This window comes from Brachypodium distachyon, chromosome 3, assembly GCF_000005505.3.
Source record: "Brachypodium distachyon strain Bd21 chromosome 3, Brachypodium_distachyon_v3.0, whole genome shotgun sequence".
Taxonomy (NCBI): Eukaryota; Viridiplantae; Streptophyta; class Magnoliopsida; order Poales; family Poaceae; genus Brachypodium; species Brachypodium distachyon.
In genome coordinates, this window is record NC_016133.3 from 41,122,106 (window position 1) to 41,149,820 (window position 27,715).

General features: G+C 49.1%; 4 protein-coding genes across 4 annotated transcripts; 2 read left to right on the forward strand and 2 right to left on the reverse strand.

Annotated features, from left to right (window-relative positions):
- The first annotated feature begins 4,978 nt into the window (after positions 1-4,978).
- On the forward strand, positions 4,979-6,900 carry LOC100845203 (UDP-glycosyltransferase 89B1). Its single transcript, XM_003572273.4, has one exon. It carries the CDS (start codon positions 5,227-5,229, stop codon positions 6,721-6,723), a length of 1,497 nt encoding a protein of 498 aa, XP_003572321.1. The 5' UTR covers positions 4,979-5,226; the 3' UTR covers positions 6,724-6,900.
- Positions 6,901-6,975: 75 nt separating this feature from the next.
- LOC100825948 (UDP-glycosyltransferase 89B1) lies at positions 6,976-8,919 on the reverse strand. Its single transcript, XM_003574631.4, has one exon. It carries the CDS (start codon positions 8,636-8,638, stop codon positions 7,214-7,216), a length of 1,425 nt encoding a protein of 474 aa, XP_003574679.1. The 5' UTR covers positions 8,639-8,919; the 3' UTR covers positions 6,976-7,213.
- A 10,575-nt stretch (positions 8,920-19,494) lies between these two features.
- Positions 19,495-22,287, forward strand: LOC100826261 (DNA-3-methyladenine glycosylase). Its single transcript, XM_003574632.4, has 5 exons — positions 19,495-20,097; positions 20,695-20,752; positions 20,851-20,934; positions 21,017-21,158; positions 21,669-22,287. Exons 1-5 carry the CDS (start codon positions 19,605-19,607, stop codon positions 21,942-21,944), a joined length of 1,053 nt encoding a protein of 350 aa, XP_003574680.1. The 5' UTR covers positions 19,495-19,604; the 3' UTR covers positions 21,945-22,287.
- Positions 22,288-23,064: 777 nt separating this feature from the next.
- LOC100826575 (phosphatidylinositol 4-kinase gamma 6) lies at positions 23,065-27,236 on the reverse strand. Its single transcript, XM_003574633.4, has 2 exons — positions 26,960-27,236; positions 23,065-25,616 (listed from the first exon to the last, which is right to left on the reverse strand). Exon 2 carries the CDS (start codon positions 25,393-25,395, stop codon positions 23,479-23,481), a length of 1,917 nt encoding a protein of 638 aa, XP_003574681.1. The 5' UTR covers positions 25,396-25,616; positions 26,960-27,236; the 3' UTR covers positions 23,065-23,478.
- Positions 27,237-27,715: the final 479 nt, after the last annotated feature.

Below are 27,715 nucleotides of genomic sequence, written 5' to 3' on the forward strand. Positions count from 1 at the left end.
GCAGAACGGGCAGATCGGGGAGCCCAGGCAGCCAAGGCGGTGAAGGAAGGCGCACGTGCGCGTGTTGCCGTGACGCGATCCAGAAGAAGACCTGAACTTTCCGGGGGGGCGAAGTTGAGCCAGTTGGGGTCGGCAAGCGGGAGAACAGGCCCGCGGAGGTGGAGCAGGCCGTAGAGAGCCCCGGCAGACGGACGGACGCCATAAGAGATGAAGCGAACATCGGGGGCGCCGGGAATTGGGCGTCGAACAATCCGGCTGAGGGCCGCCAGCTCAGCCGACGCCTGTGAGCTGAGTCGGGGGCGCAGCGGAAGCGCGACGCCATCATCAGAGAAAGACGAGCTCACGCTGGCGCGGGGAGCCAGGGAATGCGAGAAGAGAGCGGGGAAGCGCGCGGCGAGCGGCACACCCGGGTCGCACCACCCGTCCAGCCAGAAGGAGGCACGCACGCCGCTGCCGACCCGGACAGAGAAAGCAGCATAGTAGCGAGGGAAGAGCACTTTGAGCACCCGCCAGAAGGGCGTGTCGGAGCGTGCGGCGGCGTCGGAGATCCCGAACTCCCCGCACCAGCGACGAACCCAGCAGGTCCAGGGGGAATCGACGCAGGTTAGGAGTTTATGGATGAATTTCAAGAGTAGGCACTCATTTCGGCAGCCAAGATCCTTGAGACCGAGCCCACCCTCCGTGCGAGGACGGCAGGCGGACGCCCACGAAACCTGGCAATCTCCTCCACTGCACTTGGAGGGCCCCTTCCAGAACATGGCCCGGCGGGGCCGATCCATGCGAGCGATCGTGGTAGCTGGGAAGCGGATGACACTCATGGCATACGAAGGCAGGGCCGAAAGGACCGCATCCGTGAGGATGAGCCGCCCGCCCGCAGACAGGAGATGGGAGCGCCACCCGGGAGCCCGCTTCTCGATCTTGACGACGAGGTGCTGAAGGTCGCGGACACGGAGCTTGGAAGCTGCCAGGGGGAGGCCGAGATACTCCTGAGGGAACTCGGCCACCACGCAGCCGAGGAGAGCGGCACGCGCAGGGGGCACATGAATGGGAACAAACGCAGACTTGTCGAAATTGATGGAGAGCCCTGTCGCAGCAGAGAAAGCATCAAGGTAGCGTCGCAGCAGACGCAGCTGCCCCGGCTCCGCACGGACGATGAGGGCATACTGGATGATGGGATAGGGGAGGTCGTCGACAAGGGGATGGCGGAGGCAGCCAGCCCCACTCCCCGACGTGATCAGGCGTTGGAGCAGGTCTGCGACGATGATGAACATGTACGGGGACAGCGGGTCCCCCTGACGGAGCCCGCGTTTGTTGTCGATCCACCTCCCAGGCACACCATTGAGGAGCACGGAGGCGCGCCCAGAAGCCAGAATGCAGGACATCCACGCACGCCGGCGTGGACTGAATCCTCGGACGGCAAGGATGGCGTCGAGGGCGCCCCACTCCACGGTGTCGAAGGCTTTACGAAAATCCAACTTAAGGACAACCGCAGAGCAGCGCCACCGCTGGCAAAACTGGACAAGCTCTGTGGCATAAGCAAAATTATCAGTGATATTGCGCCTGCGGATGAACCCTGATTGATCAAGCGACACAAGGTCGGCGACAATCGGCTGGATCCGGGCGGTGAGCATCTTGCAGAGTATCTTCAAAGCGCACCCCTGGAGGGAAATGGGGCGGAAGCTGTCCGCAGTAACAGAATCGGCCTTCTTGGGCAGGAGGGCAATGTAGGCCTGATTCAACGGCTGCAGCCGGCCAAAGACATCATGGAACGCAGCAAAGAGATCCATGAGGTCGCCTCTGATTAGCGGCCAGAAGGTTTTATAGAAAGCAGGGCCGAAACCATCCGGACCGGGGGCCACGTCAGAGCGCATACGGGAGATCGCATGACGGGCTTCATCAGCTGTGAAAGGGGCGTCCAGAGCGGCGAGAGATGGAAGCGGGTCGTAGAGCTCAGTGAGATCAAAGCTGAAGCGGACAGGCGACCCCGTGCCGAGGAGCTCGGAGTAGAACGCGGCGAGCAAATCCGCTTTCTCCGCGTGGTTGAACACGGGCACACCCCGCATCGTAGAGGACCTGAATCTTGTTCATCCTGAAACGGGCAGAGGCACAGGCATGGAAGAAGGCAGTGTTTTCATCCCCAAGTTGGCAGAACCTGAGCGAGTACCGCTGCTTCCAGTACATGGCCTACGCAGTCAGATGAGCAGAGAGTTGAGATCGGACAAGGCGGCGGAATAGAGACTCAGCGACCGACAGCCACCTACGCTCCTCGACGCAGTCAAGGAAATTAATAACTTCCCGGCAGCGAGCGGCGATGCGGTCAGGGTGGCATTGGAGACGAGCCCAGCGCTTGGAGTCAGCGCGGACCCACTTCAGCTTCCGGGCAATCCGCTTGGCGGGGTCGCGCAGATGATTGCAAGGACGAGCCCAGGCGGCAGCCATGCGCTTGTGGTAGGATGGCCTCAAGGCCCAACATTTTTCGTATCGGAAGACGGTCGAAGGAGGGGCGCGCGCGGGGGCCGAAATCACCAGGGGGCAATGATCAGAGGTGACCCGCACATCGGCCCGCAGCATCGTGTTGTACAGGTCGGAGGCCCAGGCTAGATTGATGAACGCCCGGTCCAGACGAACCAAAGTGGGCAGCTCCTGCATGTTGGACCCCGTAAAGCGGCAATCCAAGAGGGGCAGCTCCTGGAGCGCGAGGTGGTCAATGACGTCGCAGAAGGCCGCAGCCAGGGACGCGTCGAAGACGCCACCGCTACGATCCTCAGGACGGACAGCAAATGTAGAAATCACCCACGAGCAGCCACGGCCCGGAGATGGACGAGCCGATAGACCGGAGCTCGTCAAAGAACTCGGGACGCAACTCAGGATCACAGGGCGCGTAGACGTTGGAGATGGCGACCGCCAGGGCATCCGTGGTCGAGGAGAGGTGGACAGTGAGCGAGAAGCGCCGGGGGTCAACCGTGCTTGCGCAGAACACATAGGGGTCCCAAGCAGAGAGGATACCCCCAGAGGCCCCACGGGCATCGACGACCGCGTGATCACGCAAGGAGGCCGGCAGGAAGGACGCGAGCTTTTGCGGACAAGGCGCCGAGAGCTTCGTTTCTTGGAGGAAAACAGTAGCCGGCGAGGAGCAGGCGAGCGCAGCACGGACGACGGCACACTTAGCAGGATCACCAAGCCCACGAACATTCCGGTTAACAAAAGAGAGATCACGACGGCTACCCATTAAGACACAGACAACACCCGAGAAACGCTACAACACGAAGAACAGGGACTAACACTACAGACAGGGCAACGGGAATAGACACACACACACCCCACCAGGTACCAGAGCTACACATCTAGTCAAGGTCGACCACCACCGGGGAGGAGTCGTTGAGGCGCTGGAGCTCAGTGGGCGGCACAAGGCAGCTCTCGCCAAGGGAGCGCAGCAGCTCGATCGGCAGGAACGAGCCGGCGAGCCTTGAGAGCGGTGGCGCGCGCCGTCATATCTTGAAACTCTGGCCCTTCCTTGGCCATGAGCCTTGCGCTATGGCGACGGGGGAGGAGCTGAGACCCGGCGGCCAGGGGTGGGTCAGGAGCTGCAGGGTTCAGCTGGCAAGGCACGGCCGAAGGAGGGGGTGGCGACGCGCCACCCCAGAAGCGACATAGCGGCCCGGGAAGCTCCGCGCACAGCGCGGCAAGTGGATCGAACCCACGCGGAGGCGAGACGAACACGTTCGTCGTAAGCACACTGGGACGGCCAGGGGGTTTGGAAACAGAGGAGACCAGCCCCAGGGAGCCCACCGACAGGTTAACGTGCACGAGCCCATCCACGCGGCCCGCGAAGTCGCCACGCGCAGTCGAACGGGGATGCGGAAGAAGCCGGCCTCGTGCGGTCGGCCCAACACCAGCAGGTAGAAGAACCGCGGTGAGACCGCGAGGAAGAGTCGTGTCAGACGGGCGATGCCACCGGGCAGGACGATCGCGCAGGGCACAATGCCGTCGGGGTCATCGAAGTCGCAGGGGAGGGCGTCACTGGAGCCACGAGGACCGCCCGCAGCAGCGGGCGCACCATGCGGCAAGTCGTTGAAGATTGGCAGGAGAGGAGCGCCGGCCAGCGAGCCGCGACGACGAGCCGAGCGCGAAGAGGACGGATCGCCGCCGGAGGAAGGGCCGCCGCCGCCGCCCCCGCCGCCACCGCCAGATGGATCGCCCGGGCCACCGCCATTGCCGTCGTCGCCCCGACCGCCACGGTAGGGGGGAGAGTGAGGCGGAGAAAGCGACCCGTCGTCGATCCCCCAGTGCCGGATGCGGAAGACGTCGACGAAGGTGATCAAGCCATCCTCGTTCTTGACGTGGAGTTCCTCCGGCACGGCGAAATAATCGTCGAACTTGCAAAGAAGCACCACCGCGGAGTACTCAGCCCCAGTGAGGCAGAACACCTCCAGGTGAGAGGGGTTCCCGATCCCGCCAACCGCACACTGAATATGCGGACGGTTCCAGTGCTCTAGGGGAAAGCCAACGAGAGACAAGCCGACGAAGCCGGCATGCTCGAACCTGGAAGCCTCCTCATGTCCCTCAACCCAGACAGTGTGCTCCTGGAAATCGAAGAAGCCCTCCAGCGTAGCGCGGAGACGGCTCTGCGGCGTCCGAAAGACGACCACATGGGTGCCGTGGGCCGACGAAGCCAGACGGGCCTCCGCACCTCTCGGAACGTGGGCCAATAGCGTGCCACGAATGAGAGGGCCGGGATTTGGGCTCTCCGGCTCGACATAGGCGATCCCGAGATGGGAAAAGGCCCGCATGTCAACGGGGGGCATGTACACGTCCAGGAAGTTGGGATGTGAAGGTGGGGCTAGGTCATCGGCATCAACGGGTGTGGCCGGGGGTGGGAGGAGAGGGAGGGAGCCGGAGCGGGTGGTGAGTTCGTGCGGTCTTTTCAGAATTGACATGACTTTATTGACATGGAGAAGAGGGTGTAAAAAGATGTGAAAAAATCTTTGGCTTCTCGTGTCTGTTCAGGTCAAACTGAAGTAACGTTACAGCTTTTCGAAAGTCACAGTCTTGATGTAACAGCAGCCGTCCGGAGAAGTGTTTCAGAAGATCACGAGTGAATCTTAAGGCGGAGATCGTCTCGCCGTACTATCTCTTTCTTTTTTAACGCACAAGTCCTCGGATCTCACTCGCATTTCACTTCTCTCATCGGAATCTGTTGCACACCACCTGAAGCCATCGCGGTCCATGGGCACAGACAAAGCACCGGCGCAGGCGAACGACGCGAGCAATGGCGACGGCAGGAGCAGGCCACCAGCTCCGCACGTGCTCCTCGTGCCGTACCCGGCCCAGGGGCACATGCTCCCGCTGCTGGACCTCGCGTCCCTGCTCGCCGCGCGGGGCCTCGCGGTCACCGTCGCCGTGACCGCGGGCAACGTCCCGCTCCTCGCGCCGCTCCTCGCCGCGGGCCCGTCCGTCGCCACGGCCGTTTTTCCATTCCCGGCTTCCTCGCCGCCCTTTCTCCCGGCATCCGGGACCGGGTGCGGCGAGAACACCAAGGACCTCCCGCCGGGCCTCTTCCGGCCCTTCATGGCCGCGCTCGCGTCCCTCTCGGCGCCGCTCCTCTCCTGGTGCGAGGCCCAGCCGCGCGGCCGCAGAGTCACGGCCGTCGTCTCCGATCTCTTCACGGGGTGGACGCTTCCGATCGCGCGGGAGCTCGGCGTGCCGCACGTCGCGTTCTCCTCCGCCAGCGCGTATTACCTCGCCATGTCGCACTCCCTCTGGCGCCGCATGCCAACGGGGTGCCGCCTCGACGAAGACGACGACGATGAGAAGAGGGCTGTTGTTGAGTTCCCGGAGATCCCAGGCTCGCCGAGCTTCCCGTGGCAGCAGCTCTCGTGGCTGTACCGGTCCCACGTGGCCGGGGACGAGGTGTCCGAGACGATCCGGCGGGTCTTCCTCTGGAGCCTCAAGAGCTCCTGCTTCGTGGTCAACTCGTTCGCGGCGATCGAGCCGGAATGCCTGCGCGTGCTCCCGGGCCTGATGATGATGCCGCCAGCGGCGGAGGAGAAGCGGGTGCTGGCGGTGGGCGCGCTCTCGGACGCCGCGCTGTCGTGCCACGACCGTGGCGGCGAGCACGCCGTGGCACCGGGCAAGGTGGCCGCGTGGCTGGACGCGTTCGAGGACTCCGCCGGCTCCGTCCTGTACGTCTGCTTCGGGTCGCAGCACGCGCTGTCGCCGGCGCAGGCTGCGAGCGTGGCCGACGCGCTGGCGCTGAGCAAGGCCCCGTTCGTCTGGGCCGTGCCAAGGGGCAGTGAGGCAATAACAGCAATGGCGGCGTCAGTGTGCCGTGGCATGGTGATCCGGGGGTGGGCGCCGCAGGTGGAGATCCTGCGGCACCGGGCCGTGGGGTGGTTCCTGACGCACTGCGGCTGGAGCTCGGTGCTGGAGGCGGCCGCGGCCGGGGTGCCGATGCTGGCGTGGCCGATGGGCGCCGACCAGTTCGCGAACGCGCGGGTGGTGAGGGACGCCGGCGTGGCCGTGGCCGTGGCCGAGGGCACCGACGCCGTGCCGGACGCGGGGGAGATGGCGGGCGCCATCGTCGCGGCTTTCGGGGAAAAGGGGAAGCCCGTGAGGGCGCGCGCGTTGGAGCTCGGCCGGAAGGCGGCCGCTGCGGTGAAGGAAGGTGGGAGCTCGCACAGTGACTTGGAGGAGCTGGTGCGCGTGCTCGGTCACGTTGGCTAGCGCTCAGTGCAGATTTTCATTCCTGAAATGGAATTATTTTTTAAAATATTGAGATTGCTTACAACTCGTGGTTTGCGTGGCAAGCGACAGCTTGAGCTGGAATGCACTGTACAACCTTAAGTTTCATCTCGACAAAAATAAAAGGGTTGCTGTTTACCCAGAAATAATTATTTTAAATCGGTCAAGCTGTATACAACAATGTTTTTTTTAGAGGAAGCTGTACACAACATTTCTAAAAACCTATGCAAAATATATTTGAGAATAACTTATAACTTTATTCAGACTATATTTGAGAACAACATGTATAACTTTATTCAAACTATATTCTAAATCCCATTTTCCATACTTGGGCCGCTGCCCGCTGCGTCGCGTTTGTCTGCGAAATTCGGTCCAAATCCGATTTTTCCTTTCGGAGGAGGATCTGCTCTGGCGGTGACTGGGCTGTTTAAAGCCCAAATATATTGGATCGGTCGGACTAGCAACGGCACTCCTACGCCGCCGCGACGGCTTCTAGCTCCTTGACCATCGTCTCCAAGTCCACCCACGAGCTGCCGCCTTCCTCCACCGCCTCCGCAGCAGCCAAAGCGAGAGCGCGCGCCTTATCCCTCACCCCGGCCATCTCCGCCCCGTCCCCGTCCCCGTCCCAACCACCATCCACGGCGTCCGCGAACACCCGCGCGAGCGCGGCCGGGTCGGGCACGGCGGCCTCGCCCTCCGCGGCGCACACCCCGGCGCCGTGCACGTCGACGACGAGCCGCGCGTCGATGAACTGGTCCGCCTTCATCGGCCAGCACACCAGCGTCTTCCCGGCCGCCACGCCCTCCAGCGTCGAGTTCCACCCGCAGTGCGTCACGAAGGCCCCCACCGCCACGTGCCGCAGGATCTCCACCTGCGGCGCCCACCCGCGCACCACGCGCCCCTTGTTGTCCCGGGCCAGCCTCTCCTCCATCCCCTCCGGAAGCAGCAGCGCGGGAGCAGCGGCGCCGCCCACCGCCCAGACGAACCGCGCGCCGCTCGCCTCGAGCGCGGCGCCCAGCGCCGCCGCCTGCGCAGGGGACGGGCTGTACATGGTCCCGAAGCAGACGTAGATCACGGAACGCGCGGGGCAGTCGTCGAGCCAGGCGAACAGCTCTCTTAGATCTTCCGCTTCCGCTTCCGCCGCCGTCGACGCCGACCTCTCCCCCGGTCCACGGCAGCCGGTGTCGGCGACGGGGCCAACCGCCCACACGCGGCCGTGGCCGAAGCGCCGCTTCAGGTGCTCCAAGTACTCGCCCTCGATCGCATCGAACGTGTTCACAACTGCGCCCCAGGCTCTGGAGTTGAGCAGGAAGCCTTGGCGCACGAGCTCCCAGTCCGGGTCGCCGGGGACGAAGCTCCTGACCACGGACGGCACGTGCGCGTAGGGGAAGGAAGGGGATCCCGGGAGCGCGCCGAGAGCGACGACCGGGCTGTCGGGATCCAGCGGCAGCGCGCCGTGCCAGAGGTGGTCGAGCGCGGCGGTGGCGAAGGCCCCGCTGCTGTAGAACGCGACCCGCGGGAGGCCGAGGTCGTCGGCGACGAGCTGGGCCGAGCCGAGGAAGAAGTCGGAGAGGACGGCCGTGGGCGGGTGGTGGTGCTGCGAGCGGGCCCAGGAGACGAGCGGGCCGCGGAGGGCGGAGAGTGGGGCGGCGAGGAGCGCGTGGTGGGCGGGTTGTTCTAGGGGAGGGAGAGGGAGCGGGTGGGCGGTGGCCAGAGGGGTGGATGAGAGGAAGGCGGAGAGGAGGGGGACGTCTGAGGGCGTGACGGCGACGGTGAGGGGGATTTGGTGGCGGGTGGAGAGGAGGTGGGCGAAGTCGAGGAGGGGAAGGAGGTGGCCCTTGGACGGGAAGGGGACGACCAGGACGTGTGGCCGCCGGTAGGGCGCGGCGGCGGACATGGCTCAGTGGAGACTGGAGAGGAGAGGGAATCTTGGAGGGGAATGGTCGTCTCTGAGCTGAGAGGTGTGGCTGCAGCCTGCAGGAACACTGGACAATGGGCATCCTTTGGCCAGCGTGCTGTGGACGGTGGAGAATGGAATGCTGACATTGCAGGCACCTGCAACGGTTGACCTTCGGTCAAGTCTTCGCTTCCTCGGGCCTTTGTAAGACGGGCAGAATTGGCCTCGGTCAAGTCTTGATCGTCCTGACTCCTGACATCAAATTTCGGTGTGCAAAGAAAATTGTTTTTTTTAGGGACGCGGCCCATGTGTCTGGGCTCGCCTCCGAGGCCTTAGGTTCCTCCGGCCTTTTCCTTGCGCGGCCACGGCAACGACTCGTCGGATCATGCATGCGCGGTGGCTCCTGGGTCGGTTGCTGCTATCTGGGCTTCTCACCAGCCTCGGGCACCATCGTGCCCGATGGGGCCTGTAGCTTAAAAGCCCACGGAACAAACCGAAAGAAAAAGAAAACGCAGTCTGGCGGTAAGAAAAAAGAGGAAGGGAAAAGACAGACGCGCGCGAAGAAAAGGAATCACTACTGGAGTACTCCTTATCCGCACTTCCGCAGTGATGTGATGGCTGCCCGGAGATCGCAATCCAGGCCCGAATCAGTGGCCTAGCTCGCCGTCGCCGGCAATCTCCATCGAGGGAAGACGGGGGCCGCGGCGCCTAACTGGGATGTAGACTGAAACTGACCAAATCGCCGTGCGTTTCGCGTTGCATGGAACCGGTCCGTCTAGCTACAGTCTGAACAAGAAAAAAATACACGTACGTGTATACATGCATGCGCATTCCGGTTACGCGTTGCTAGCTAGCCTGTCGGCGAGACGTACAGCGCAAGTCATGCAAATGCAAAGTCGACCATCGATCAGATCCTTGCCGTGTACGGTGGTGTGGTGCATGGTCTGATCGATCTCGACCGTACGTACGTCGTGTCCTCGTAGAACCTATCAGCGGTGGTGTACGTGCGCTCTGACGGGGAGTAGGTGAGCAAGCACACTGATCAAAAGAGTTGAAGAGATATGGAAATGATCAGAGCACCTTTATTCGATCGCCAAGATTTGAATAATCTACGCATGCATGCGTGCATATATTGTGCCCATGCAGGATCGGACCCCGCCACTACTGATCCGGTTTTTCCGAGATATCATGCATGTTTAGTGCTCCCAAATAAATATATGCACGGTGGCCGATCGACCCGATCCATCGTCGGTGAAACAGTACTCAAATGCTTCTAGTGTTTTTTTTTTCCAACTAAAAACACGACTAGTATTTAGAAACGGAGAAAGTACGTAATAAGTAGGTCGAGTTTGGAAGTTTTTCATTTGCTTTATAGGGAATAAATTGTGGAAGGCATGTAGCTAGGTAGCTCGTACGAATGTCTGTGTGTGACAGTAATGCTGGAAATGCATACCGGCCGGAAGTACGAAAATAAATAATTAATGTAGGATGGTCACAAAAATAAGCTCTCGAATTTATTTCATTTTTGCTTAATATTTGTGACAGTATACTGAAGATGTTATGACATTAGATTAGTCACTTACGCTTTTCAAAAGCAATATATGTATGGAATATTTTTTATCCCAATGGCCTGTAGGAAAGCTAGTTCTGAATTAAGTTATTTGCTCTTTAATCATGGCAGTAGATGGCACAAATTAAGTGTCGGCGTATCTGCCTCAGAGAGCAACTTGGACTTGCATGTCATTCCAAGCTTAGCTTCCAATCTTTGCCATTTGATGGAAAGGCCTCCTCGATCTACCGGAAAATGTGGGCAAGTGTAGAACACATCGAGCATCTTTGGAGCTTTGGGTTCTAAGTATCTCTGCAAATTCTTTCTTTTACATTTTTGACGAAAGCTGCAAATTCTTTTTGAAAGATGGCACCTCCTTGTCCTCTTGGACAAGAGGTCACTTGCAACCCGACTGACTTGCCAGCTAAATGGTAGAAAATAGTGTCTACGGTGCATGATGACGATGGTGACGACTGACGATGGCCATGATACATGATTCAAGTTCATGCATGTATGCATGCATAATACCTCTCTTGAAGCGACATTCATGTGTTCGAATAATTTGTTCCATCACTTGTAGCGCACACAATAGGCCTAGACAAATATTTATGGCTAATTAAGTGCCGAAATGCTCTGTTATCTATAGTATCCATTCTATTTTGCATGTGTTACCTTTTTCTTTCTTTCTCAGAAATGACCTGTTATTTGCATGCATGGTAGACCATCTCTCCGGTAAGTGTCACTTTCTGCAATTTTGGAAAACGGGGCGCTTTGTTGTTTCTTATCGTCATATTACGGAAATATTACCTCAGAAGAGCTCAACACCTGGGTTCTGCAAAGGAAACTCTGGCAAAGCATAGAACACATTGATTGGGCATCTTTGGAGCTTGGACTCTAAATATCTCTGCATATTCTTTTCTTTTCTTTTTTGGGATGAAAGTTGTAAATTCTTTTTGAAAGATGGCACTTCCTTGTCCTCTTGGAGAAGATGTCACTCGTAACCCGACTAACTTGGCAGCTGAATGGGAGAAAAAGTGTCCATGGTGCATGATGATGATGGTGACAATAGCATGATGCACGATTCAAGTTCATGCATGCATGCATAATACCTCTCGTGAAGCGACCTTCATGTGTCCAAATAATTTGTTCCATCTTATAGCACACACAACTAATAGGACTACACAAACACGCATGCGAATATTTATGGCAAATTAATTAAGTGCTGAAATGATCTCTTTGTTGACAGGTAAGTGTCGAAATGCTCTGTTATTTATAGTTCCATTCTATTTTGCATGTGTTATTTTTTTTGTTTCTTTCTCAAAAATGACTTAGTTTGCATGTGCGGTAGAACATCTCTCAGGTAAGTGCCACTTACTACCATTTTGGAAAACATGCGCTTTGTTGCTTCTCGTCGTCATATCAGGGGAATATAACCCGGGAAGAGCTCAACACCCAGTTTTTGCATAGCAAGATGCATACAATTGAAATACGTGAAACAACTCTTAGAAATATGATTATAGAATAATAAAAGCAAAACTGTAAATTGAAGGAGCCGCAAATCGGCGATTAACACGCTACCCATTAGAGAAAATCCCTCCCTAGCTAGCCATTCGCTCCACCTCCAAATACGCTCGCATTCGTCACCACTCGCCACCCACTCCTTTCAGATGCTGAACTATAGGCCACGTACGGAGTCAGTGTTTGCTTTCCCACGTATATAGCCTGCAACCAAGAACAACGTAATTTTTCAGAGGAAGCTGCAAACAACTGTGATGATTTTCCACAACATAGAAGAGGAGGGTAATTTGGGGCCAGGTTGTGTTTTAGGTTTGGACAAGTTAGTCTCTGGGTCCAATGATGTACTTTGAACTCTCTACTGTTTTACTCCTCTTAACCCTACCTGGCTGCCTCCCTCTAGTTTTTTTTTCTTGTTTCTTTGTAACCTCTCCTTCTCGGCCATCTTGGCAATAAATAACAGGTTGTGTTGTTTTGTTAAAATAAAGTACTCCGTATCATTTATGCATAGTCACAATGACCAGCACAATGTTGCCGCCCCCACCAAGGATTCAACCAAAGCCTGTAATCAAGCCTCTTAGCCAATTCCTAAACATATTGCAACACATGTTGGCTACACTGTGTCACTTTCAACCAGACCCTTTATCCTAGTCATTAATTCTTCTCTTGTTACACTCTATAAAAATGGATTGATCTATATAGCCATCGAGATATGCGAAAGTTCTAACGAACAGGAAGCAAACAAGAACAACAGGAAATATATATTTAACAAAAGACCTATGTTGATAAGGAAAAGCCGGGCAAAATCAGCCATGAATGTAAGCCGGGGAAGCGTCTTTGTGTAAGGTTCAAACCAACATTGTTTCTTTCTGCAGCAAAATACCTACGCCACAATGTCCATTTGTGCTTGTTGAACCATCAGGATTAAAGGCTATAACGATAGTGATTAGCGAGATGAAACTAGCCAGGCAAATGAAGGAAGAAGGAATCAGAAACATTTGGCTTGTTGTACCATGATGAAGTGCTAAGTTTCAACTACCTGCGCAGAGTTAGTACTGTTTTATTCTAGCCACTAAGACAGCACACGTTTGCTCAAATGCTTCCTGATCAACTCATCAGAAGAAGCAGAATGTGGATAGTATTAACTGAACTGTCAATACTCTTAATACATGTAATTTATACGGAATGTGGATAATATTAATTTACAATTAATATACATTTAGAACAATCAGAATTACAATTTACATATAATTTTACAGAACATACAGAATCTAGATAGATTACACTTGGTACTTCAAAGTGCCTACTGCCTAGGAGCATGTGTTATTTTCTAATTCGAACACTTTATATATGTAAATGTCCGTGCCTTTTATATGTGTAAATTTTTTCAATGAAAACTATAAATTTTGTGTGCTCTTTAGAAACAACAACAACTTTACTACTTTAAGGGCAGTAAGTGTATATGTGATTGCAATAATGGAAGAGTTTTAACATTGCAAAATTCAAAAAAAAATCATACACAAACATTGCAATGTTAGGTGGACCTGCAATTGTTTCTCAGAAAATGCACACTTTTGTGGTCTCTGTATAAACAAGAAATCGGTGCTTCTTCGTTTTTTTTGTGCAAGCCAAGGATAAAAAATATTTTCCACCAAATTTGGTAGTACCATAGCTCATCTGAGCATGGGCATGTTTTCATATTTTATTTTCAAACTTTAGAATACCCTTGAAGGGATCATTAAAGTTCAAGAGCCAAAAATCCTCTTCCATTAAAATCCTATTATGTTCTTTCTTTTCCTTCTTCTTTTTGACATAAATCTTTCCTTTCTGTCTAGTTTATATGTTTTCTCCATTTATTTCCCTTATCTGAAGTGACCTTATCAGTATGCATGCCTTATAGTATATTTATATATCTCTCTGATAGTTTATATGTGTCACTTTTTACCTGACACTTTACCAGATCCATCATGTCTTTAGCTACATTTAATTTCAAAATAAACACTGCTTTGTAACGACGACCAAATTGCTAAGTGCTTTTTAAAAGAGGACACTCCTCTTTACATTAATTTCTAATGGAAATACTATTTTTTTTACATGCATTCACGAGACCGGAAAGAGAGGACGCGAGTTTGATGCATTGTCAGGAAACCTGCTGATTAGTGTTCGCAATCGAAACACTAACTAGTGGGACGAGAACCTGCTATCAGGATTTGCTAGGTGCTAACGAACAAGAATCAAACAAGAACAGGTACATTTATGTATACAAAGGCTTAAAAGGCTACTGGTGATAAGGAAAAGCCGGGCAAAATTAGCCGTGCATATAGCCTAAGACAGAGAAGCTTCTTGTATAAAATAAATTCATCAGTCCGTCACTGTTTCTTCCCCAGCAAAATACCAATTTTCAGATGTTAAACAGCCGGAAGGACTACAATGACAGAGATTAGAGAGATGAAATTATCCATGCATCAAGGAAGAAGAGGCTAGAAGTAAACATGACTGGCGTTCAGGACAACAGGTGTACCATGAAGTGATATGTTTCAACTACCTGCAGATAGTATTGTTTTTTCTAGATAGACAACAGGACAACACAGTTTCTTGGCAATGGTTCCTGAGTCCTGAACTCATCCGAAAAATGTTAATTTGATGAAAGATGCGATTATTGAAAACATACGGCCAACTTAAATGTCATTGACTACAGGATGAATTGAGGAAAACATAAATAAATAATCTACTTTTTCTTCAGATAATGGAAGAAAAGCTCTCCCAAGCCTATCATCTGCATCCGGAGATGAACAAAACCATTTTTTTTTGTTAAATATACAATGTTTGCAACCAGAGCATGACTAAACCGAGAGCACGAATTGTGAAGGAGAAGTCATGCAGATACATAGCATTTTATCTGCATTTTTTCCAAGTGGACAGATCATACATATACTCCATGTCCTTGGTCCATGCTACTAAATATATATGTGCTATTGTCTACGTTGGTTTGGTAGTATCAAGCTCTCATAAAGTGGGATATGATGAGTAGCGTTAGGTGGGCAGGCAAGTTAAACTAAGCTTCAGAGAGACTAAACAATGCCCAGCATGACATGACTCATCAGCCTTCACCTTATCATAAAAAAGGAAGTGACCTCCCAAGACTGACTGCTAACTACTATGCTGGAGTACAATTGAGTTAACAGCTTGAGAATTGCTAGTGGCTAATTTCATGGAAATCATATTTCTCTTAGGATGTGTGGTTGACTAGGTAAATGTGTAGTGTTATCTGAACCGAACAATTTGGTTCCATGCATCACATAAAACTGAATTCCTTCAGAACTCAGAAATGATACAGCTGCCTTTCAAATGCCTTATTTCTCTTAGCTTGCTTAGTTTTCCTAGGTTGATATGATCATCCTACTACATCCTACCCCCTCAAAAAAAAAATCCTACTACATCCTAGATACTCCTGTTATAGTATATAGTGTTTTCTGAACTGAACATCGATGGCATTCTGAATTTCTTCACATTTCAAGCTTAGCTGTTAAGAAGCCAGAGCTATTAAGCATTTTTTTAATCCTAAAAGGAAAAGGAACTGATACAGAGCTGCCAGGTGCTAATTAAATTAGGCCTAACTCTTCAGTGACATTTTTCAAGCTTAGCTTCCAATTTTACAATCCCATGGAAAGTCCATGGTTCAAAAAACAATTTCATTGAAAGGCCTGTGTCACCAGCTGTTAAGAGAAATTTGCACACGCGTGCGCGCGCACACACATTGGGAATCTTCAGACCTTGGGTTTATGAAATATATGAACTGAAAAGATGGCACTTACTTGTCCATTTGGACAAGAGGTCACTTGTAGCCCTAGCGACCTCGCAACTAGAGGAAACAAAGAAGTTTGTGCCGTATGAATATGTTGATGCTGAGTCCATGCATATCCTTCCCCCTTTACTGAACCTTGGTAGTATTTAAATGGTTGTCCCTGAAGCATGTGTGCAAGTTTGCATTTGGTCAGAGTTAGTTTATTTTTCTGCCATTGGATGCACATGTGATAGGTCCAGGTGATGGATAGCGGAATACAACATATATTAGGTACAACTCCAATAATTGTACATCTCAAAAATAAATACACCTACAATTTTCTATGCCGATTACTCTCTTTTCTCTCAGAACGGAAATTTCTCCCTTTCCTTCTGTGTTAATTATTTGCCCACATATCACCGAAAATGGTCATGTTTTTAAAATCATAAAATGACATGTGAAAAGCAGGTTACCATGTTTTTAAAAATCCACAAAAAAAATATTGTAGTACTAGCTGTACATCCAAACTTCAAAGCTCACATATTTTGCAGGGTACAAAAAAAAAGGCAGTGAAGTAAAACATAGTTTTGGCACTATCCACCGCAATTATCTTTTTTGTTCTTCGCAAACGGCTGAAGCTTTGCACAAACGTACAATGCATTCTTATGTAGTAATACATTTTAAAAAAAAACTTTGCACATTCTGTTCAAAATGATATTTCATATTTTACTAGCTCCTTCTAAAAAGAAGAAGAAACTGTTCTGATTGTCCATATTACTAATAAGAATTTTCTCGAAGGGTTACTAATAAGAATTTTGCAGCACACTTGGCAGGCGTGTAGTACTAATGTTTTCAATAAAGGGAGCATCTTATTGATCTCAAAGCCGCATCAACATGATAGAAAAAAAGTTAAGCAACGCGGTCCTCTGTGTAACAAGATGCACACAACCCCAGAAGACACCATGGAACCAAATTCTTCACAGCAGAACACATGCGGCCTAATGTGATGGAGGTGTAGTACTATTGTACGTCGTTATAATATGGTCCAACCAAAATAAGAGGTGTAGATCTTTTACTTTTGTTTGCAACTAATCTGCGTTGTTAAATCTACTCCCACCTTTTATCTATAACTAATGTACACCTTTATAATATGGTCTCGCCAAAAATAACTGGTGTAGCTCTTCTCCTATTATCTTGGTTAATTTGATAATTTATAGATTTTGGATTAATGTGTGACTTTCCATTCAAAACAAAAATCAAATGTGGTATCTTGAATCTCACCTATTGTTTCGAGATCCAATCCACATTCATTTTTTTTCTAAAGGAGCAACAAGCAAGCAAACAAGTGCCAAAAAGAACAGCACATGCAAATAAAAATAGGGCAAAATTAGTAGTATGACCAAGATGTCCAATATAATGGACTTGCCCCAAGCTGTCCCAAATAACAGGTACTTTCTGTTCAGTAAAATACCAACGCCGAATGTTGTTTTGCTCTACTGGAACAGTGAAATCAACAACAGAAAGCCTACCGCGACAGAGATAAGAGAGATGAGGTTGGCCAAGTATAATCCAGGAAGAGACTAGAGGTATTAATGACACCTGAACAGCATATGTACTTACCATGAAGTCAGGTTTAAGAAACCAGCACTTTTGTGTCTGTTTTTTGTCATTAAAACATGTAGTACTTTTCTCAAAGCCAAATGATATAAGTGTTTGGAATGATCGATTAAAGCTTCTTTATAGTGACAAGGAATAGAGGGTGGAACTAGCCATGAAGGCAAGGTTGTGAACCTACCCAGATTCAAGTCTCAGTTCTACCATAATTTGAAGTGTGGGGGAATTACTTACACTGCTACATATGCCAAAACTGGGTGTAATTAATATGGCACATGTGATACGTTCCAAGTTTGGACCGGCATCAATACTTTAATTACTTGATGAAACTAGCATATTTTTTAGGGAATTTGGACAGAAGAGTCAGTGATCTATGACAAAGATAAGTGGGATAACATTGGCCATGAAACCGAGCAGATGCAGCTTTGAAGTCCAATGGAAGCAAATCTATCTTACAGTTGATGTTTGAACTATCAGTATTTTTTAGTGCATAAACTATCTAGAGGCTAGTTTTTCATGATCCATTAAACTAGGCAAGTGTTTGTTACGAGGTCCATGAAATTAACCACCTAAAAGCCGGTGGATGACAAAGAAAACCAGGATGAAATTAGCCATACATATGAAAAAGCAAATGTGTGATATGTCCTATGCTTAAACTACCTCCAATTCTTGGTGACTAAAATAACAGGGTACAATCTGTTGGAAGGGTATTGCAGTTACTCAGGATTTCCTAGCCAAGTAGAAGTACCACCGGAAAGGCGATCAATGAAAAAGAAAAGCAAAATAAAGTTAGCCACATGTAATATTTGAACGTCTGGACTGTTCACCAACCGGAGAAGAATACACATGAACTCTCAATATTCCTGGCCTGTTGTTTTTCAGAGACACCAATGTAGCTAGTTGCAAACCAATATAGTTACCCTATCATGGCCTGGGTGAAGCACAAAGATTTTCTCTGAGGACAAAATTAGTGGGTTTTTACGGTACCTCGGTACTCCAAAAGCTTACCTAGGAGTACCAAACATATCCAACCGTTGATATGGAAAGGGTAACTTAGTCATCTTGTAAAAAATAATTTGGTCTTATTCTCCTGTTCTCCTGTGGTCTTGACAGTTCGCGGCCACCAGCCCGATCTCCTCGTCTCCATCGCGCAGGAACGCTGCTCCGGCTATATCTGCCTGCTGGTGCTAGCTCCAGCAGTCCAGCTCGTTGCTGAGCGTGGAGGACCCCTTGCACTCCACCTTCTCCATGCTAGCTTTTGTTTTCAAATTGCTGTGCGCTCAGCCGGTCGTGCGTGGACTTTCGGGCTTGCCAGCGGGCGGTGGCAGCAGTGGCAAGGACGGAGGCGTGGCGTGTCCTCCGTTTATCCCCGTCCGTCATGCTGTTTATCTCGTATGGATTGGATTTGTCACGGTTTATCTTGTGTGCTCAGCCGCTGTTTGCATGCCTGCTCTGCCGTGCGCTACGTGCTCCGCTCCTCCTGCGGCCGCCCAATCGATCGGCACGGTGGACTCGTCCCTCCGCTGGCATGGCCGTCGGGCCGTGGCTTTTCGTTTTTTCAGACAACACCGGCTGGGTTAGGTCAAAGGAAGATGTTTTTTTAGTAAACCCTTAAAATAATGATTAATTGCAAACCAAATTTTGGTTGAGCACGGGAAAGACCAAACTACCCTCGCACAATTACAATTTTGCCCTCCACTCATGGTACTCCGGTTGTTTTAGACTCGGTACTCCGTGGGACTAAAAAAGAAGTACCAAATACTACTAGCCACTAGATCGGGACAAATAAACGGCCCATATTAAATTCGGGGCGCTGTAAAAGAGCTCCAAAATTAACCATATAATCCAAGAGAAAGGGGGGAACATATATATACCACAATGAATATCATGTACTTGAAGTGTTTCCAGTTTTGTATTTTAACTTGTAAAGCAACCATGCAATTACTAGTTCTGAGACACTAAAAAAACACAGTATGCAGGATATCACAGGGAAAACTAATATGAGATTAACAGTTGTAAACTAGTGAAACCTGAGTATATGAACATCTGTCATGTAAAACATAGCTACATTTGGACCATGAAGTTCTTACATCGTTATAATACCAAATGATTCAACGGTGAGTTACTGAAAAGGCTAATAATGACAATGAGGAGCAGAAGAAAACCAGCCATGGAATCCCTGGAGTGGACCAATGCAGCAAGCATGCATCCCCAAGCTCAAACCACCAACACTTCCCACTCACTAAAATATCACGGCCATATATGAGCCATTACATTTTTAATAGGATCCAGATGAAGCTTTCATGCATCTACCATTGAAGCTCATATGCCACCAAACAATCTCAAGAGGACTCAGCACCTCCCCAACCCTTCAACACCTTATAATAGACCCCCAACCACACACACATTGACGACACCAAACATTTCAAACCCCTCTCTTGCCTCCAAAAAAACACTACACTTGACTCTATCCACACCATTGTTCTTGACCAAAACTCTTAACAATGCTGAGCACCACACCACACCATAGCAGGCAGCGCCATGCATTCGAGAAGAGCCTAAGCCACCACACCGCTAGGAAGAAGAACAGCAGCAGCAGCATAGACAGGAAGCTGCAGCTGCAGGCTATGAGCCACGCGAGCAAGTACCTGCAGAGAATGCTCATCAACCCTCCCGGCGTGCAGCGGAGCGCCTCCGGGCTCTCGCTGTCGTCGCTTTCGCTTTCGCAGAACTCGAGCGACTCGTCGCTCAGCAGCTCCAACTCCAGCAGCTGCTGCTGGGAGCCCAAGGTGCCGCTGCTCTACGGCGGCACCTTCAGCCCCTGGGGCGACGTGCTCGTGTCGCTGGACAGGAGGAGGGGATGCGGCGGTGGCGGTGGCGGCGACGATGATGACAAGGTGAGTGGCCGTGATGATGATATGGAAGAGCAGGAAGAGGAGTTTGAGTGCAGTGAGCCCGGGAGCTTGCATAGGTGCAGCTGGATCACCAAGAACAGTGGTGAGGAATGCTCTTGCTTAATCGCTTCCTACTATTCTTACCCTGAAAGTGGTACGGAGTAGTAATATTTTGCCACTGTGGGGTAAACATTTTCATGAATATTTGTTTGAGCTTTAATCGAAGCCAACTTAAGAAGTTCGAAAACATTCTTTTTTCTTATAAGGGGAAAAGTGAATGGTGAAAACTACAATCAGTTAATTAGCTTTGCACCAGGTAATTTAGTACTCCGTACAATAAGTTTGGACAGAAAAAACTGATCAAGAAACAAGAAGTCAGGTCAAGGGGTGGTTAAGTCGACATCACTGGCTGATGAGAACACTTGATTTGACTAAGTTAATTTCTTTCCTGGCTTTGTTGATGTCTTTAACAACAACAAAATATATCCAGTCGACAAGTTCACCAGAAAGGGACTCTTCTCCGCAAAAAAAGAAAGGGACTCTTCTTCCGGTCCCCTCTAGTCTGTTGAACAAACATAAATCAAACCGTTAAAGACAAAAGTACAGGAATATATTCTTTTCGACAAGTTTCAACGAAACAAAGCACAAGAATTTATAGTATTGGAGGACTGATCACTTGCTGAATTAATCCACCGTGCAGATGAGGCGTACGTCCAGTTCCACGACGAGTCCTGGGGCGTCCCAGTGTACAATGACAAGTATATATATATGAACCTTCCATCTTTGTCTCTTATTTCATTCTGTTGAATGATTTCACCTTGGTTTTGTAATAAACACATTCTGTTACGATTTGCAGCCAGCTGTTCGAGCTACTGGCGCTGTCAGGGATGCTGATAGACCAAAACTGGACGGAGATACTCAAGAGGAGGGACATGTACATGTAGGCGCCGGCCTTTGATCTCTCTGAACATTTGCAGTTTTGCAGTGCAGTCGATGAATTTGCCCAAATTAATTTGATTCAGGAAAGCGTTTGCGGATTTCGACCCCAAGGTGGTGGCGAAGATGAACGAGAATGACATCGCCGCCATCAGCGCCAACAAGGAGCTCAAGCTAGCGGAGTGCCGAGTGCGGTGCGTTGTGGAGAACGCCAAGTGCATAAGGAAGGCGAGTGCACTGAGTTTTTTGTTCGACTAGAATGCAAATATTACAAACGATCAAAAATTGAATTGTGAATTAATTTTTTTCCTACTTAGTTTGAAAATAGATAATGTTCTAGGAGACACAATCAAATTTCTCTAGTTTTGATTATCGACATATAAAAGGATTATTGATATAGGTTAAACGAAACGAAAATAATAGAATCAAAATTTTCATGAAAATATTTTGTAACGCTACTACTATTTTATTTTACTAGTATCGATATTATATCCTGCAGACCATATTTATGTCTAAAACACAAACGATATATATTCTAGAATGTCAAAATAAACGATCAATAGTACATCTAACATCTTGCAGATCAGAATTCTCAAAAAAAAATCTTGCATTTTGGGATGGAGGACGTGTACCATATAAACCAAACTGAATTACACCTTGTTGTCTTTCTTTAGCTGGTAATTAAATCTTTAGAATAAAACCGGATGATGCGTGGAATTTGACGGATATATATATCAGGTGGCCAAGGAGTTCGGGTCATTCAGCGAGTACATCTGGGGCCACGTGAACCACCGGCCGATGGTGGGCAAGTACAAGCACCACAAGTACATCCCGCTCCGGACGCCCAAGTCGGAGGCAGTGAGCAAGGACCTCATCCGCCGGGGCTTCCGGCTCGTCGGCCCCGTCATCGTCCACTCCTTCATGCAGGCCTCCGGCATGGCCATCGACCACCTCGTCGGCTGCTTCCGCTTCTCCGAATGCCTCCGCCTCGCCGACGCCGACGCCGCCACGTAGATCCCCTTCGTGCTGCCTCAGATCAACTCCGACGTTTTACTCACAATGTTCAGCAACTTCCTTACTTTTCTCTCCGGGACACGGGAGAGCTGTATAACTCTTTTTTCTTTTCTTTTTTGGGGAGTTAGTTATTGCTTGGGTTGTGGAACATGTGATGTAGGGTATTAGTATTAAGTTATGTTTTTTTCTTTCGCTCCTACTTGGAAAGTGATAGTGTAACTGGTTTGAACCTTTTCAAGCATTAAGTTTTCTTCTAGTAAGTTAAGAATAACTTCTTTGTGTTTGGGCCTGACAAAGGCCATGTATGAGCATGGAGCATGAGAGCTGGTGAAGTACTGTCAAAGGAATTTCGCTGGCTGTTGCACTTACAGAAGTTTTGGCTGTAGTTTTTAGTTTTGCTGGCCAATCTCTTGTTTTGAGGATTGTCACCCTGAAGGGTTGCCAGCCTGGCGTGGTTGTGTTTCTCTCCAGCTTTGTTTTTTCAATTTTGAATATTTATCTAAGAGGCCTCTGTTTTTAGAAAAAAAATGAGCATGGAGGATGGAGCACATAATTCAGACTTCCAGAGGTCCAACAGAATAGCACAGAATAGTTCCAAAAAATGTCTGCCCATATCTGATCTTTAACTGAAGATCCTTCTTCCCCTTTAAAAAAAAAATGAAGATCCCTTCCAGTGGAGTTCTCATTTTGTATGATGTTTCTTGTTTTATAATGTCTCATCCATATAAGATGTTTGTAAACCTTTTATGTTTGCTCGAAGCTGAACTCTCCAGATGAGTTTCAAGGGTGATAATTATTCAATATAAGATCTACCCACAATGTCATTTGCCAGCAACCATACAACTTCATCTTTCTCTTCAGACAAGAAAATGTATGAAACATATCTTTAAGTTTTTGCCAGAACTCTTCCGCGACTTATCCAAGGCAACCACCAGGAAAAAGGGATTATCATTGCCGGGCAAGGTGGGACATGGAATTACATGACAGAAACAATGCAGCCTAACAAAATAGATCCTTCCGGTATCATGCAGCAAAAGGACAAGGAGAAACAACCTAACTTTTGAAAATGTTCTCTGAAGTTCTAAATAAAATCATCATTCATCAGTCAACACGCATCAGGTGGAAGGAATGAAAGAGCAACACTAATCGACAAAATTATATATGTATGTATACAATAACACCTAACTTCTTTCTTATCATGAGTTTTCCGACGATGCTTACAACGGCAATAACCAAGCACTGGCAATGCCGTTACACTCCCCCATAACAGCCCGTACCGTGCTCGATGGCCCTGGGCGTGTCTATACAGAAATGAAAAAACGCACCACCCATGTGTTAGAACTATGCACAGACACAATACAGTATCCTGCTGCAAACACATACACCAGAGATGGTTCTTATTCTCTTATACCTACCAGCGGAGAGCTACTGCAGCTGCTACCAAGGCAGACACAACCTCTGATGCATACAGCGTACCCCTGGTTTTGGACTATATTACCTTACCTTGATAGTTGGTACCTTCTCCCTAGTGCTTTTAGAACTGGCAAGAAGCACCCAGCCTCTGCGTCAGCCACGTGCCGCGGGCTGCAGTTTGCTTCCTGTCACTGAACATGGTTGGCAGCAGTTCCTGGAACTTCTTAAGGAATGCATTCCACTCGTAGGTGCTCAAGTCAGACAGCTTCACAAAATTGGAGCTAGGAGGGAGCATGTTGTTGGTGCTCCTACCTCCAGGCTGATGCTGGGTGGTGTTGCCGATGTAACCATAATTTGTTTTAGTAGTCACCCTGTTCTTTGGAACACCACTGTGGCATTTGCTGTTTCCACTGAAACTAAGCCCCTTCAGCGAGCCTGGCAGCTTTGAGGCAGAAGGAGTCCACTTAGAAACTGGACTGGTGCAGGTGCCCAGGTCATCCTTGCTCATCTCACTTTTGCTGCCCCCCTCCTTGTCCTCATTTCCCTCAACTAATCTTGACAGTGGGTTTCTGGAACTTCCCCTCGGAGGACCAAACTTATTGAAAGGTGATGCTTCAAATGCAGCTGGATCATCCTCGGAGTCAAGATTAAACTGGGCGTCGCCATCTTCTTCTTCAGAGTCAGCTTCTGGAAGGACCAACTCTCTTTCCTCAACCCACTTCCTTGCCTTCATGCACAGAAGTTCGAGCTCACTTGGCTCCTCTTCTTTCCCAGTGAACTGCCTGCTCATCATCTCTCCTATCTCAGACAAGCAAAGGCCAGAAGCCGCAGCTTCCTTGAGAAATGTTGTTGACAGGACCAAAACCCTGAGACTTGCCTCATGGATCATGGACAGCTCCGTGCGAAGCATTTCAGCATCTTTTACAGGGTCTAGGTTGGCAACGTATTGAAGCTCTTCTGCAGAGAAAGGAATAGATGCCTGCGGCCAGTGGATCCACTCAAAGTAAGGGTCCTCTAGGCTTTCTGGCAGACAAAGGCCATGATCAATAGGAATGAGTTCTGTCTGTGCCTCAAATCTGCCAGCGCCGGTATCAAGCTTCCTGACCAGAAGATTTCCCGCGTGCCTGTCTGTGTTGAAGATTCTGATATCAAGTATGCCAATCTTATGAACAGCAGAGACAGGAAAACCTGACGTTCCATGGTCACTGGCATCATAGTCATGAGGGATGAACTGCTGCAATGATGCAATCTTGCTAAGTGCCAGCGATTTGTTTTCACCCGTCTTAGTTTTACAGTCAACACCTTCATTAATATGGAATACATTGTGGGTGATCTTTACCAACATAGTAGGAGGGACATTGGCAAAATGATTGTAGTCAAGGAGGTAAGCAGCGACCTCTCGGAATCCAGTCTCACCAACACGCACTGATCTTTTGAGGCCTGGCTGTCCAAGGGATTTCCCTATGAAACCTTTAGGATTATTTGGAGCAAATGGTTCCTCGTCAGTCGGCTTAACTATTGCAACATGTTCTCCCCAGACGTCCTTGAAATAGTACGCACCACCCATCCCATCAGGAATAGGTACTGGGTCAACTCCATTATTTATTCCCTTTATAATATCCTTGACTAATTGCTTCATCCTTGAAGAAGGGCTAGAGCAACCTAGAATTTCAACGACTTTACTGCGATCACACTGCTGAGCTTCGTTTCCATTAGGTGAGAGGCAAGGTGTCGAGCAGCTTCTATGCATGTGATTCCTGGTGAGAAGCAACGGCGAGTCATTCCGAATGCAGCTGAGATCATTGTCCAAAACTTGATCACCACATGTGAGTGAACTTTCCTCAGTGGGAACATTAAGGGCTATCTGCAGCTTCCTTTTCACAGTGTGTGCATTTTCTCCTCTCTCGAGTTCAATGCCCAGGACAGAACCATTGTCAATCTGGACAAACACACGTTTCCAACTAAGCAATCTCCCTGCAAATCTGTTCTTTGAGGGGAAGTCACTGCTCAAGCTGTGATCCAGGACTGCAACAGCCATGTTTCAAAACAGGACTGAGAAACTTCTGAGGCATAGATTGCCAGAAAGGAACTGCCAGATGTACTGGTAATAAGGTGGAGAGGAAACGATTTTCCAATTTTTAATTGTCAAGGTAATGAACAGTCAACGCCTCAGGTAGCTCATGGCTTTGCCTGCCCAAGGATACAAATTAAGATGCTCTGATGTCTGAAAAGAAATGCTACAAAATTAACTGGTAAATCCTGCAAAAGAGATATAAACCACAAGAGCTCGCATTAGATGCAAGACAGTAAGAAGTTTTAACTATGCTAATCAAGATATAGTGCACCAAAACAAGGTAATACCACAGATAGGTCATAGGAAAGCAACTCTGTTCCCAGCAGAGAAAAAGGCATAATAAATGGATATGTTTTGCGGAAATTTCAGTGTGCACATCATTATAAAAACCAATGTAGAACAAAAATTCCATTCCGGTCAACAAGCAAAACTGCATACGAGAAATATCCTAAAGTGTCTAGGTACCAATTCTTTGCATTCCATTGTCTTCATGAAGCGAGAAATTCAATATTTAGCACATCTGGTCTAATCACTCGAAACAGTAAAGATGCATACACGGGTACCTATATTTGCACCCTTAAGCACAATTTCGATACTAAAATTTTAAAAGGATCACAAATTACAACTTGATATACAATTACAAGAGACAAACCTAATTCACATAAAGTATTAGAATTCAGAACTCTAAAATAACACATGATTCTAGGAATGTAGATTAAATGATTAAGCCAACATGTTTGCATCCTTCGGCACAACTGGAATACAAATATCTCAGAAGGATCTTATGTCCGTAAATCTAATCAGCATACTAGAATTTGGAACTAAAAAATACACGCGATTCAATGTACAATGGATATAGAGATTCATTAGACCTACTTGCAGCTATATTTGCATGGTTAAGCACAACTGTTGTCCCATATTGACATTCAGAAGGATCACATAACGCAACGTGACATACATATTGCATCGAATAATCCTAATTCACGTACTTACTAGAATCTAAAAATCCAAAAAGTGGAGTAACACGTAATCCAATGGATATCAGATTAATTCAGCCTATTTGCAGCTATATTTGCATCCTAACGCACGAGACACGATTGCCATACTAATGTCAGAAGGACGACACGTCGCAACTTGAATTACATGTTGCAACAAATGAAACTGATTCGCGTATTAGAATTCAAAACTCGAAGTCTTAATTTAAAAAAAAACACGAAAAATCGTCAGACGATTCAATGGATGTACATTCATTCGACCTACTTGAAGCCGGCAATTTAATGGGCTCGACAACATATCTATGGGCTATGGTTCCAAAATCCCGATGACAAATACACGTAGGATCTCTAAACTAACAATGTCAATGGAGTGCTCCCGACGAAATCCGTCAAAATTACGCCCCCAAAACATACAGCATTTCGAACCTCGCATCAAATGCTTCATCAGACAACCGGAGAACCCACTCAAATCGTTCCCGCACAAACCGGAGCAGCAGGCAGGCAGCGGCGAAGAGGGGATCGGGCTGACTCACCGGCGGGGCTGGCCGGGGCGGCGAGAAGAGGGGACGGCTTCTTCTTCCGGCAGGGGGCAGGGTGGGGAGATCGAACGGCCCGGACGGACAGACGTCGCCGTCGCCCCTGATCCGACGCTCCGTCGGCGGTGGTGGCGCGACGGGACGCGCTCCTCCTCCTTCCTTTCCCTCCCCAGTTATAGGCTTAACTCGCCCCTCGACCCAAAGGACGGGTTAAACACTAATAACCGCGGCTAGAGGGCCAGGTAAACCATGGCCGCGCCCTCTTTGTAGCTGGACCCCTTTTTCATGGCTCAAAATAGATCGCATGCAGAAAAAAAATTTAAAATTTTTTTTGGGGGGGAGTGCGTAGCTGGAGCTTTTTCCTTCGAAGCAAAGAAATTCACCCCAGGACGTGTGATATTTTGATCGTGCGAGCTATACTTTCGCAGAACTAGATCTTATCTTCCTGGACACGTAGACGGTTAGGCCACTTTTCGATTGCAATGAAGGAAAATGTACAGTGATAGATAGGACAGTCTTCTCTTTATGTCATTTCTATTGTGTGTCATTTATTGCTTTTTTTCTTTTCCTTTTCGAGAGATCTGCCCAACATGCTATCGTGATGAAATCGTATATAGTGTGACTGGCACGACACGTTTCGCATTTGCAGTACACGGCAAAAGCTCCTCGGCTCCTGCACCTCACGTCGTCTCGTGACTCTCGTCGCCCTGCGACAGAGAAAATCAGTCCCGTCTGTGTCAATGCAAAACTCTC

What these genes read in the sequence shown, in the direction of transcription:
- LOC100845203 (XM_003572273.4), top strand. Translation starts at nt 5,227, where the DNA reads ATGGGCACAGACAAAGCACCGGCGCAGGCGAACGACGCGAGCAATGGC.
- LOC100825948 (XM_003574631.4), bottom strand. Translation starts at nt 8,638, where the DNA reads ATGTCCGCCGCCGCGCCCTACCGGCGGCCACACGTCCTGGTCGTCCCC.
- LOC100826261 (XM_003574632.4), top strand. Translation starts at nt 19,605, where the DNA reads ATGCTGAGCACCACACCACACCATAGCAGGCAGCGCCATGCATTCGAG. An exon ending in AAGAGGAGGGACATGTACAT is followed by an intron (nt 20,935 to 21,016) that starts GTAGGCGCCGGC and finishes AATTTGATTCAG; the next exon opens with GAAAGCGTTTGCGGATTTCG. An exon ending in ACGCCAAGTGCATAAGGAAG is followed by an intron (nt 21,159 to 21,668) that starts GCGAGTGCACTG and finishes TATATATATCAG; the next exon opens with GTGGCCAAGGAGTTCGGGTC.
- LOC100826575 (XM_003574633.4), bottom strand. Translation starts at nt 25,395, where the DNA reads ATGGCTGTTGCAGTCCTGGATCACAGCTTGAGCAGTGACTTCCCCTCA.